A 13,686-nucleotide genomic window follows, 5' to 3' on the forward strand; every position below is an offset into this window, starting at 1 on the left:
TTCTTTTGTTTCCAATAATTAATTATTACATAAAATATCTCGATTTTAAATTTCTAAAATATATGAAGATAAGTCTCTGACTCGGTAAAATATATTCTAACAGTTTATATATATATATATATATATATATATATATATATATATATATATATATATATATAATGCATATTTTTCATACAAGATCCTACTCATATAGAAATAACGTATAATATTTCTGCATCGTTAATAAACATAATAAAAATATAATACAATCACTGTGTTATATAAATGTAGGCATAAACATCGCGATGCAATATTAATCATTATTCACTACCAGGACTCATTATCAACACGGTGATTTTGCATTTTTATGTGACCTATGTCTACTTACATTGCAATGGATCAAGCAGAAATAATAGAAGAATATTTAAAACTTTACATCAAAAAGAGTATATTTAAAAAATTGCATTGTTGCACAATTCACAAAATTACATTAATTTTTGCAATTTTTTGAATTGCGAGTTTGTTGTCAATAAATGTATTGATATATTTGATTTTTGAAATTTCATTGATCTCGAATCTGCATGCGCGTGTTTTGATCAGACATAACATATTTTTTAATTTAAATTTCTTTTTACACTTTACGATATTAAGTTATCGCAAAACTATGAAAGTCGCGAACAAAATGATAATATAATAGATCGCTGACAAGTTGCTTTTGCTGCGCTAAATAATTAAAGAGAATGTAAATAATAACAATAATAGTTTGACGCGAGCGATTTAAAAATGAGCGGGGAAATTCGCGCCTTAACACGTCCCTGATGAGCACGCGACGTCACCTCGTGTCGGAGCGCGATTGCTGAGTCACACATCGCGAACGATCTCTCCCGGCAAGGTGCGCAACGTTCATTCGCTCGGTTTCTTCGCGTATATCATATACAATCGCATCACGCGTTCGCGCAAAAGTGTCCCGAACGAGAGAAATGTTTCTTCGTCCCCGCGTGAGATTGTCAGTTATGACATAAAGTGCGAATGCGACGCATAATTCGCAAACTACTCGCGCATCCATTTCGCAATTTTTTTGTGTGAGTGTCAATGTATAGTACATATGATACATACATATGTATCAAAGTGTCATTATAACAACCTGTCTTATTTTTTATTTATTTTTTTTTTTTTAAGAGAGCGCTTTCAATTCTAGGAGTTACCTCTCACACGTGTTTACATTCAAACTTTTTTTCTTTTTTTTATTTATTCTAAAGTATTATTTTATCTTTACAATAAAGTTATGTATTATTTTGTTTTTAATTACAGATGCAATTTAGGCGCTCGCTCTTTTTTATTTAATTCATAATTGAGTGAGATTAATTCTTATATCATCGTATAAACTCCGCTAAAATAATGGCTCATATCCTCCTTTTTATAACCACAGGAATCTGTCAAATTCTTTGTCCTCTCCGCTCATGTCAAATCGCAGCTGATCCGCGCGTGGTATGTCATACTTGTCTTGACACATCTCGCGCCGCACGCGCTACCATCGCAATTGGATAGTACCCGAGTGTGCCGCCGAGGATTAGGCGTGCTGAGCCACTTGTCAAAGGAATATTCGCGACTCGTGAGGCATGCGTGTGCGACGCGCGCGACTGCACCGTAGCTTGTGATGTGACTCGTGCGTTTTGAGGTTATTTCGGTCTCGTGTAACTGACCTAAGATACCGCTTGCTCGGGAAAACAAGGCTCTTTTATTTTCACTCCGGCGCTACGAGCGACGAGACGACTTTTCGACGACTCTTTCCTCTGGACCTCTAAAAATTAAAAACTGCAAGTGAGCGCACGGTACTGCTTCGTGCGTTCTAACCTTAAAAACTGAAACTCAGGAATCGTCGAAATGTATTTCATCGTGTGAACGGTGTACCGTCGTTGTTCTACGAGAAGATTCTTTGTTTTCATGAGGATAGTTTAATATTACATACGTACAGTGCCAATGAATGTCTTGTGGAATCACATCATATATTCATGATGTCAGACTTATTATTTGTACTTAACAAGGACAACAAATCACTGTGACAATACTTCAAGATATATAGAACTCTGTTTTTGTCTGTGTTGATTGGAACAAGCTAGCAAGATGTTGTGTATGAAGAAACTGTACCGGGAGGAGCTCCTTCAATTGGCATTGCTACTCTCCTTGCTACGTGTAGATCCTGAGTCTTATTTGGGTTTAGATATTCAAACTCTCAACGTAGGATCTTTGGATCTCAATAATGGATCAGGATGGCATACAGATCACACAATTGTCCATCGTCCAATGTTTGTGCATCCAAAGAATCCAGATTCCATGCTTCTAAATTACCAAAGAGATCTATTTGAAGAACTTAATTCATTAGGGAGATATAACAGAATGAATTCTGGCCTCAATGCTATACATGCTTATCTATTAAATATCGACGAATCTAATAGAGATGCAGCATTAGCAGGTCCTAGTGTACCTGTTTCAACAAATACAACAAGAAACATGACGTCTCCTGATCCACCAACTTCTATGCAAAGCCCTGCAGAACCAGTTGGCGCAACAGAACTTACTCAAGAGGTACATTTTTCAATTGATTATAACCATACAGATTTATAATACATAAAAATGGCAAGGATTAGAATATCAATATGTATATATATATATTGTAGGAATATATTATATATGTATATTGTAGGAATCATTACATATCATAGGAATTGTATGTCATATCTTTATGTTACTAAAAATATTATTTGATATTTTAATTATTATACATAATAATTAAGATATTTTTCTTACAAGGTAATGCTAATCCTTGTTATTTTATTTTGCTTTTATTTTATATAACAAGTACACTGAGCGATAAAGTGTTTGCTATATATTTTAGCATTTATATATAATACAGAGTACAAAATTTTAATTATTTAGACATTTTTAAACGGTTCTAGATATTTTTAGGATGAGTAAAAGCATTCTTTTTGTTTAATTTATTTTTATTTCAAAGTATATATACTTTATTTATAATTATAAATTATTATATAATTGGTTGAAAAATATTGTAGGATATTAGATATAATTTATGTTAGTACTCTTGGAAGAAATTGATAACGCAATATTATACTCTAACATAAATAATATTGATAATTACAAATAATATAATTAGAGTATAATATTGAGTTATCAATTTCACATAAAAGCATTAACATTCTAGTATAATTATATCTAATGTCCTACAATATTTTTCAACCAATAGCATGAAAATAAATGGTTTCAAAGTATATAAAGTATATATATAGTTTATTCGATATTTGTTTATAATTATAAATTATTATATAATTACAATTATAATATTATTTATTTATAATTATTTATAATTGTTATTTAAATATAAATATTATTTAATTATTTGTGATAGAGTAGTATAATATTGAATTATCAATTTTACACAAGAGCATTAATATTCTAGTAGAAATATATATAATAGCTTACAATATTTTTCAACCAATAACATAAAAATAAACGGTTTTAAAGTATATAAAGTATATATAAAGTATATTCTTTTACATAATTATAATTATAATATTTATAATTATAAATATTATTTATAGGTAAAGTAGTATAATATTGAGCTATTAAAAATTTCACACAAGAGCATTAACATTTTAGTACAATTATATATAATATCCTATATTTTCTAATAAAAAAAAAAAATAAACAAAAATAAACGATTTTATGACGTAAATTCTGAACGCGTCAAACTGCATGCACCGATCAGATTTAAAAATAATATTTGGCAGTGTATCTGGAACATTATTTTTCTTTGCTAGAAGCCACCGTGTTAAAAGAATCAAAAATAACCGTACGTCGTCGCGGTCACGTTGAAAGAAACGATAAGTTGAAAAGAGAACACAATCGCTTTTTACAGCAATATAATCGCATCATGTAAATGACCTCGCGAATTCTTGTAAGCGATTTTACTATTCGTTCTTTGCTTTTTTTCTTTCTTGCCTTTTATCGTTTTCCATATTTTTTTAAACAATTAAATTCGTTATATAAGTTTCAATTATTTTATTAATGTCAATTTAAGTTGCCTTGTAAAATCCTACACGTTATTTATACAACAATGCTTATATTTACATCTAGCTTAATCAACTTTTTTTTCATTTTTTTATATTTTATATTCGCTTATTAGAAGAAATCAAATAGATTAAATAGATATAGAAGTCTAAAAAATTATATTTAGTTTAAAATTATATTTAAATTATATATATATATATATATATATATATATATATATATATATATATATATATATGTATATATAAAATATTAAAATAAAAATTATAATTAGATTAGATTATTTATTAATGTAATATATACTTGACGTAAAAAACTATGGTATTTCTTGAAAGATTGCCTTTAATTTAGAAATGAATATATAACATTTAATGTTAGTCTTCTTTGGAGACATCACATTACTTTCATATATTACACATTATGAAAGAGCACACATTACCAGTTATTTATAAAACCTTGAAGAAAGAGAAAAATGAAGTTTATTAGCTGATGCCATAAATAGAAACGCGTGCAGAAAAATAACGAATTGATGAATCACAACTCACTTTTCTTTGTTGTATATCCTGAAAGCGTGACTGCATTCGGCCTCTTTCCGAAATTTATCTATATTTTCGTCTATATTTTTGCCAAGTTACATATATACAATGATCAGTTCTTTCCTTCGCAGGACAGTGTCCTTGTTACCTATACTGGCTATCTGGGTTAACTAATTGCGAATCTATGTCTCCGTATGATGGCCTTCTTTAGCAGATTTAAGACCTTTTGAACGCATTGATCGATTGAATGAAGATTAAAACGAACAATTGTACTCTCTTTATGATAAAAAGCACATCGTAATTGATATCATCTGCAATAAATGATAAACAATGATAATGCAATAAATTGATTAGCCTTTCACGATGAATGATACAATTTATACGACAACGCATATCATGTTTTAATAAAATTATTTATTATTTCTGGTTATTGTGAGTTTTTTCACACAGAGTTCATATTTGTGGGATTAGAACGTTCTCGGAACGTTTATTTTCGAATTCTAAATTAGATAGTGAAATTTGAAATATGTACTTGTGCAATGCTAAATAATATTTATAGTATTTATTTATATTTTTTTATTTTTCTCCGTGTTAAATATAATTTAAATTTATTTTTTTTTAATAATTGATAAGATTATTATATATGAAACGTAAGATAATAATCAAAATTGTCCCGGAAAACATATTAATGAATGATATTTCTGAGACTGAAGATATATAAAAAAGAACGTAAAAATGTATATTATTATGTATAAAAAAGAAAAACATGTGCTTAATACGTGATAGTCTATTAATTAAAATTATATTTAAAATCGCAAAAAAAGGTTTGACATTGTTAGTAAAATATTATGTAATTGATTCAATCAGAATAGAATAGTATCATCTAAATTTGGTTACTAATAGAATTCTGTGATCTTTGGTAAACTGAGGTCAAATCAAGTTATTGATATCATGCATACATCTACGTAATCTTTTCTAGGCTATTTTACTTTAATAAAAACCTTCATACATGAAATTTGAATTAGCAAGGATATTGATGGTAGTATCGATTTACGACCACATCGAATGTTAAAATTTTTGCATATTTTAGCAGATGTAAAAATGTGTTTGACGATAATTATTGAGAAACTGAATATAAATTTAGTAACATGTTAACAATTTGTTGATAAATGTGGTATATGTGTGTGTATAATTATCTTTTTAAAGCTAATTTTATACATATAGCAATTTTCTCTTTATTTTTACAATGTTAAATAATACAATTCGCATAAATCTAAAAATATATTAAAATATTAATAATTTTTTTATTTTCAAGAAATTAAAGTAGATTGCTAAATTTATTTGATGTAATAAATCAGAATAAAGACGTTATATGCATATCTTAATAATAGTGATTTTCTTATATGTTAAATTGTCTCACTTTTAAGTGAAGTATTATTTCATGAAACGTGCTTGTACATCAAATGTGCATCATGATAAGTAAACATTTCTTGTGTCGAAAATATTTCTGAAACGATATAATCCATTGCCGAAAAGAGTCACGATTAATATGATACAAAGAAGAGACATAAGAAAACATGTATCTCTTACATGCATTTGGCACATCAATATGTCACGTTTTTAACTTTTTATTTATTAATTACAACAATATGTATATCTTATCTTCAAAATTTTTAGGACTTTTTTATATTTGCGATATTTGCAGCGAATAAAGTCGTCGAGCTTCTAAAAGCTCGAAGCAATATGAAAACTCGAATAAAAATATATATAAATATATATATAAATTAGAGTATGTCAAAATAATTATGGCAGCGATAATTTTGTGTAATTATTTCTATATGTTAACTAAATGCGACGAAAAACACACGTAAGTGTATTTTCCGTACATTACCGGGAATCGTCTTGTTCCAAATTAAACATCTGGCCTCGTTCCAACACGCAGATGACATCAAATGAATTTATTGCATTTCGAAGAGCGCAGAATTCATCTCAATTTATTTCACGGGGGATCATATTCATATTTTTGCGATCGTAATTGTAAATTAACCGCTGCCTTATTCAAGGAAATATTTCGACGAAATATTGCCGAAAGCTTTTCGTGTGATATTCGTACGACGGCCTCGATTACAAAAATAATTGCATACAAACACATACGTGTGCGGACGTTAAAAATGACTTCGTGAAAAAAGGAACACATAAAAATCAGATGCAGCCACGATTTTGTGCGAATTGAAATGTGCAACTCTCTCGTTTTCAGAGTAATATATGCATCCAGAATTAGAAACCGGTCGAGGACTTTTGAGGCGATTATTAACATGCTCATGAAAAGAGATTCGCCCTTTTATTTTCAATTTACGTGTTAAGAATATATTTGAATGATTGATGCAATGTAAATCTCATGGTTTACATTTTATATTTTTGTAAAGCTTTCCATCGCGATATTCTAAAGTCATGTCTTTTTTAAATGTAACATTTGTACAGATGCAAATTAAAATAGAATAATTAATGGTAAATACCGCAACAAAGACCAGAGTTTTTATTATTGTCGTGCATTGAAAATTACTACGCAGAATATTATCAAGTATAGATAATAAATGATATAATGTTGTGTGATATACAAACTTTGCCCGTATTTCGTATTTATGATATTTTGGAACCACAATATTGACTTGAGTATCAAACAATTGTGATCATTTGCGTCAATACTTTAGTACGTTTATATATTATTATTTTGCCAGTTTTTAAATTGAAAATTGCTGAAAGAATTATTTTTCTTTTTTTAGAAGAGAGAAAATTTTAATAAGATGACTTAGATCTCTTTTATAATTATTATTGAAATAATTCTCATTAATTTCCTGAAAACTATTACATGGAAATTATAGTTTCCTCCTTCAATTAAATTTTTGTTTCAAATGTTTTTGTGGATGAAAATTGAGGATGAAAGAATGTAGATGTCGGACTTTCCCCTGTCATAGAAAGGCAGCTGCAACCAAGCGTGTCTCGAGAGAAATGTACGCATTTCAATAGCAATGAACACAGATGGGTTTGACGAATCGAAATTGGCAAACTGCCCTACTGTAATTGAAATGCGTCTTTTACACGTTCTTTGTAGTGATTAAAGAAGACAATTTATAAAACACGATAATGCTTGTTGGCACTTCAAGACGAGTTGATTTTCGTTATGTTACAATTTTAATATAGTTCTGAGTATATTCTTGCATTTTTTTAAGTTTTAATTATTAAAATTAATTTGTTATAAATAATAAATTTCAAGGAAAACAGTTTAAAGTACTTTTCGAAGCACATTCGTAATTTTAATAAAAAATTATTTTTTTTTTAAAGATAAAATATAGAGAATATATCAATGTTATAATCAACTTATAGAGAATATGTCAATGTTCATAGAGGTTATTCTTATGTATATGAGACCTTTTTTCAAGATTTTTATTCATTTTAAAACAGTTTCATGTAGTTTTGACTTATGTGTGTATTTATGTTTTTTTTATTTGAGAGTTCTAATTATGTTAAAAATTGTAAAGCAATGTTAAAATTTTTTTTAACAATTTTCTGAAATTATCTTTCAAATATATTCTTAAAAATATTTACTATATGTTTTTAAATGTTTTTACATCAAAATATATATTTTTTGATTAATGTCAAGATTAATATATTCTTTGTGAGCATTTATTCTGTAATGAGAAATCGAAAACTGATTTAATTCATTGCCTATTTGCATACATTTCGTTTACATACATTTTACTTCGAGACACGCTGACTTATTGCGCAATCGTTGCACGACTTTAACTAAAGCTTGGCAAGCGAATAGCTGGTGTAAAACAGTAAGTTTCCATTTCTTCAATCATAAAAAAGTATTTAACCACAAAACAATGAGACATATTAAATATAAGATTGGCATAACTATTTTTAAAAAATTTGAAATATGTCAACTGTCCAACCAGCAATTTTTCCTCTCTACTTATTAGATTATTTTATTAATGGTGAAATATAAAATTCACAAATTGCCATTGTGTGGATGTAAATAATTGTCTAAATAATAATATGCAACATATTCAGACAATAAATATTTTTTAGACATGATTTATTATATTATATTATACATTATATAAGAACATGTAAAAAAATCTTTATTAAAAAATATAAAAGATAATGCGTATACGTCAAGAAATTTGAGTATATATAATTGATATTTAAATATTGGATTCTATGTACACATGGTTAACAGATAAACGGAAAGCAAAGTGAGCGAATATGTATAGAGATAGTAAAATGTCTGACCTCGACGTGTTATATTGACCTTCGTTCCTTAACGTTACCGAAGCTCGAATTATGCCGACGAGTCTTTTTCTGCTAATTTTTTACAATTGCATTTTATCCTCAAGTATTTTTTTTCAAAGAATTTGCTGCAAAAAATGTGCATAATAAAAATTTATACTATAATATCTATACACTGTTTATAGTATCTATTTACTGTTATTATTAATCATTTAAATCATAGAGGATAAATCTATCTGATGTCTCTAATACTTTGACTAATTGTATTGTCTAATACTTTGACTATTTGTCATGTCTAAGTATGTTGTATTTTTGTCTCATTAGTTATATCAAGATAATTAAAATTTTAAAGATTTCTTCGAAGCTAAAGTTTTCAAAATTTAACATTTTTTATTTAACACGTGATAGAGAGAGATGCAAAAATTTTCGAATACAATTTTTTTTTCAAAGATATATTTTAAATCGAATAATTTCTAAACATTCAACATTCATAGTTTAGTATAATGTGAATTTGATTTTTATTATCAGATCGATTAACTTGTATCATTTAGTGAATTTTTATTTTTATTGTTGTTTTGTAGCGTAGCTGTCTATATTACTGGTTTTATTGTCTTGCTCACGAGAATGCAAAGGTCGAAAATATTTAGCTTCAGTATAGAATAAATGTGAAGCGATTAAACATACAATCGTATGAAATCTATTTAGAGATTTGAAGAAGACGAAGCGTCTTCTAAAGTAAACAACGTAATGATGATTACCTTGAACGAATTGAACTATCATTCACAATCTCTTGCGAACTAACATTTTCATCGAATTAAAATTTACATATTTTTTATAGATAGTTACATTCTATATATCATTATTATATGCATCATTTATATATCTATAGACCTTATTACATCCGTTACTTTTAATCGTAAAAGACCTTGATTTTTATTAGTACAATGAAAAATTATTTACAAACACACTTCTGTTTGCCATTAAAATTTTCCTCCTTTACATTAATCTGTTTCTATATTGCAGATAATACAACTTACTATCTCTAATTGATTATTATACGAACGTAATATATATATATATATATTAATTTTCTGTGAATCATCAACTTATTTTGCTTGTGAGTCGTAATAGCTCGTAAGAATTGTGCAAATATATATATATATATATACACTTACGCAAATTAAATATTTATTTAACTAATATTACTGCTAATACATTGTTTAGAATAATTTTTTGCACACGATACCGAGGATTGGATAATTATATTGAACAATTTTGGGTAGCCGCTATATCATCTAAAATATTAACATATTAAATACTTTGCACTAACGTAGTGTAACATATCAATAAAGATGTAAGGAATGTTATGGCATTAACTTCAATAATAATAGGTTTTTTATAAACTTGTGTAATTAATATTAAATTTAATTTCAGGAATCTTGCATGTAAAATTTTATTTTTTCTTGCATAAATCTATGATTTTTCTTTCTTTTTCGTTTTTCAAATAATACGCATAATTTTATAAACAAAATAAACTAATAAAATTTATATAAATTGCCTACTATCATAAAATTCTCTTGACATTTTCACAAAATATCATACCAGAATTAAAATCAAATATATAATTATTTGACACACATTTAGGACTGCGGCTCATTTGACTTTTATGCAGTTGAGGTTTTTATAAAGCCTAATTTTGTCGAGAGTAAAAATCGAAATTTTGCCGAGATTCCTTTCAACAAGTTTTTATTCGTTCGGAAACAAACGTTCCATCGTCATCGCGTCACATGTTCATCGAGCGTTCCATAAATTTTCATAAATCAGCATCGCGAACGTATGCAAACGATGACCCTGACGACCCGTGTCCGCGGTTGACGGACGCAAGGCGCCTCGTCGCAACCGAGGTGCAAGCCAGCAGTCAGGCAACACGTCGCTCAAGACGAGTTCAGGTTAGAGACTGTGTGTCACATATTTGGTCGTGCGTGTAACTAATCGAAGCGCTGAGATTATCATCATTTATTCGCACGTGTCAGATGGCGCGCAGGAAAAGGAAGCAACCAAGGATGATCACTGTGTTCGTGTCGGACGATGTATGTTTTTCATCGAATTCTACCGGATTAATTTTTCGTTCGAAAAACATCGCCACTCACACACGTGCTGTAATAAAACACGTACGCACAATACTGTTCGCATAAGGCTTCTGGGATCAGATATTTAAATTACAAAAGAGGCGGCTTTAGAGGATGTTGGCATATAGTTTTAGTTTTCCTTATAAGAAAGATATTGTGTCGGTATTTGTTAGGATTGATAAGGTAATACGAAATCATATTTTCGGTGCTTACAAACTCGAGTATTAGATAATTTATTACGATTTACAATACACGTGGTAAATGACAGGAAAATGTCGATATAGGCTCAACATTGTGATTAAAAACGTTTACAATATCTTTTGTGTTACGAGAATACAATCACAAGTTAAACTATATTAATGTATGCCTTTTTTATTTTTTACTGATTAGTCTAAATTAACGACGATATTGTTTCTTTTTGTTTCAGGTATGTATCATATCACATCTTAAATTTCTCGAAGATATTTCAAACTTTATTAAAACTTGCGATTGTGCTTATGTGTGTCAATACCTCTACATTTGTCTGCTACGCAACACGTCTACAGCACATTCTGTCTTAATGTTCGGAATATAATATACACTTCTTTCATATTATTTTGGTAAGTTTTTAACAATATGAAATTTTTCCACATTTTCTATTCTTTTTTCTGTTTTATCAGTTACATGAGCGCAACTGTATCATTCAATCTCACAAATTCTACGTTTCTTAAAATCTTAATTTTTTTCAACACTAAAACTACCTAAATATCTGGAGATTGCACAATATTAAAATATAATAGTGATATTTCGTTGAACTTTCGAACAATATATTTTATTAAGATTTCTGTTAATTATTGTACATCTATCTACATTGCATCATTTTCAAATTATCGTCATTCACGATGAAGAAAATATTATAGACAAATATCTCTAAGCTGCAAAGGTAAGATAAACATAAAAATTAAAAGTTTTATTAGAATGATTTTATGGCGAATGTATTCAAGGAGGATTCCCGTGAATCAGAGCGGTCCACGATGAAACGTCGCCAATTTACAGATTAACTAGCGCGACAACCTTTGTCTTTGTCGCAGTATTTTGCATCGATAAATGTAAACAACGTTTCGCACTATTTTCGCTGTGGGCCATAAAATTAGTCAGATAACTATAGGTAAGTCGATCACTAGGAAAATATGCGATTTTTTTCACGTATTGCAGAAAAATGTTCGCGATAAGTTTTTAGAAAAGATTATCGCCAAGGTTAACAAGGTCGAGACAGCTTTTGCAAAAATAACCGCGCCTATTCTGTAACGTACGTTCGTTCATGAGAGAGTGCAGCGCTCTTGTAACCTTCGCGGGTTAAGCCCACGCGTTTTCACACGCGCATTTGGCAATCGAATTGGAAATGTTTGTTGTATTCGTAGTCAAACTTTAATTTGTTTTAGACAGTTAATTGTGTCGATAAATCACGATAAATTATTCAGCAAGTGCAAATACATTTTCATGTTTAATACAATGATGCTACTTAATTTATCTCTCATACCATCTAAAGTATATTGATAGTTTTATATTTCTTTTCAATTAAATAAATAATTACAATTATAATTGGAAACTTGAAGTTTGTGTTGCTATCATCTTAACGACAGTGAGGTCCTTACATTCTTGCCGCAATAATATTTTCAATTAATCTCTAAATTAATTTTTTTTTGTATTGGAATAAAATTATGATAGGGTGTGACTTGAAAGTGTTTACATTTTAAAGATTAATTCGCCAGAGTTCGTTTTTTCTTAATTTATAAATTAAAAAATGTTGTTTATTAAGCGTGAAATATGAAAACAAGTATTTTTTTATACTTTCTATTATAATGTTCATAATTAAATGTAAGTCTGAGATGTGTAAGTAAATACAGATAACTGTAGCAAGCTTTCAACATATGATTCTCGTGTTTTCTCTTGGTAAAACAGTTTGACAGAGCAACAGCGTACGTTATAAAAATTTTAGTTATCGATTGCTAGCTACACAATTCTCTACAGTTCTGGTTATGGTTGTCAAGAAAAATGATGTTGTTGGTTTTGTTTTAAAGAAAACGCAAATGCTGATATCAATGTAATTATTTTCTTGCACGAACTGGAATATATTTTTCCTTAGCTATATCACACTTTGCTGCGATAAAAACAGCTCGCATGATATGATATGATGCGTATACAACTACGTTTAGGACCGGACCAACATGTTATCTCAGATAACGAAGCTCGTTATCATGCTTAATAAAAGTTATAAAGATAAGGTTTCTTATGAACTTTTGCAATAATTAATACGCTATATTTTTGCAAAAAAAGCTAAAATAAATGTCACTCGAACAATGTGACAACTGACGAGGTCAACGCGACAGTTAATTGGAAGTAATAATTTTTCTCAGTACGTTAATTAAACCAATTTACACTATCTCGAATGGTTTATGAAAAGAGGGAACTTATTTAACATGTGAACAAAATAGAACGTTGTCTTTATTGTTTCTTATAGATACGAGATTAATTGTGTCGAATAATTTATATTTTACTTCAGCCAATTATTGTCAAGATTAATCTCAATAGATCTATGAATCACGTTCATTAATAGATATAAAAGAATACAAATTAAACAATAGATTTACTAAAATATAACATTTCATTATTAATTGACT

The 13,686-nt window shown here is 28.6% G+C and overlaps 1 protein-coding gene across 6 annotated transcripts in view; it reads left to right on the top strand.

Annotated features, from left to right (window-relative positions):
- Positions 1-863: 863 nt before the first annotated feature.
- The window catches only part of Cnc (NFE2 like bZIP transcription factor cap-n-collar), a 96,285-nt gene continuing 83,462 nt past the window's right edge, over positions 864-13,686 (top strand). For 2 of the 6 annotated variants that reach the window (XM_072903484.1, XM_072903486.1), the window contains exons 1-2: positions 864-1,064; positions 1,412-2,568. In XM_072903484.1, the coding sequence (XP_072759585.1) occupies positions 2,107-2,568 (462 nt within the window). In that variant the 5' untranslated portion in view covers positions 864-1,064; positions 1,412-2,106. Of the gene's footprint in view, positions 1,065-1,293; positions 2,569-10,825; positions 11,069-11,461; positions 11,626-13,686 lie in introns of those variants that run through there. The other 4 variants (XM_072903485.1, XM_072903487.1, XM_072903488.1 and 1 more) reach the window with 4 other exon arrangements.

This window comes from Anoplolepis gracilipes, chromosome 12 (genome assembly GCF_047496725.1).
Source record: "Anoplolepis gracilipes chromosome 12, ASM4749672v1, whole genome shotgun sequence".
NCBI lineage: Eukaryota > Metazoa > Arthropoda > Insecta > Hymenoptera > Formicidae > Anoplolepis > Anoplolepis gracilipes.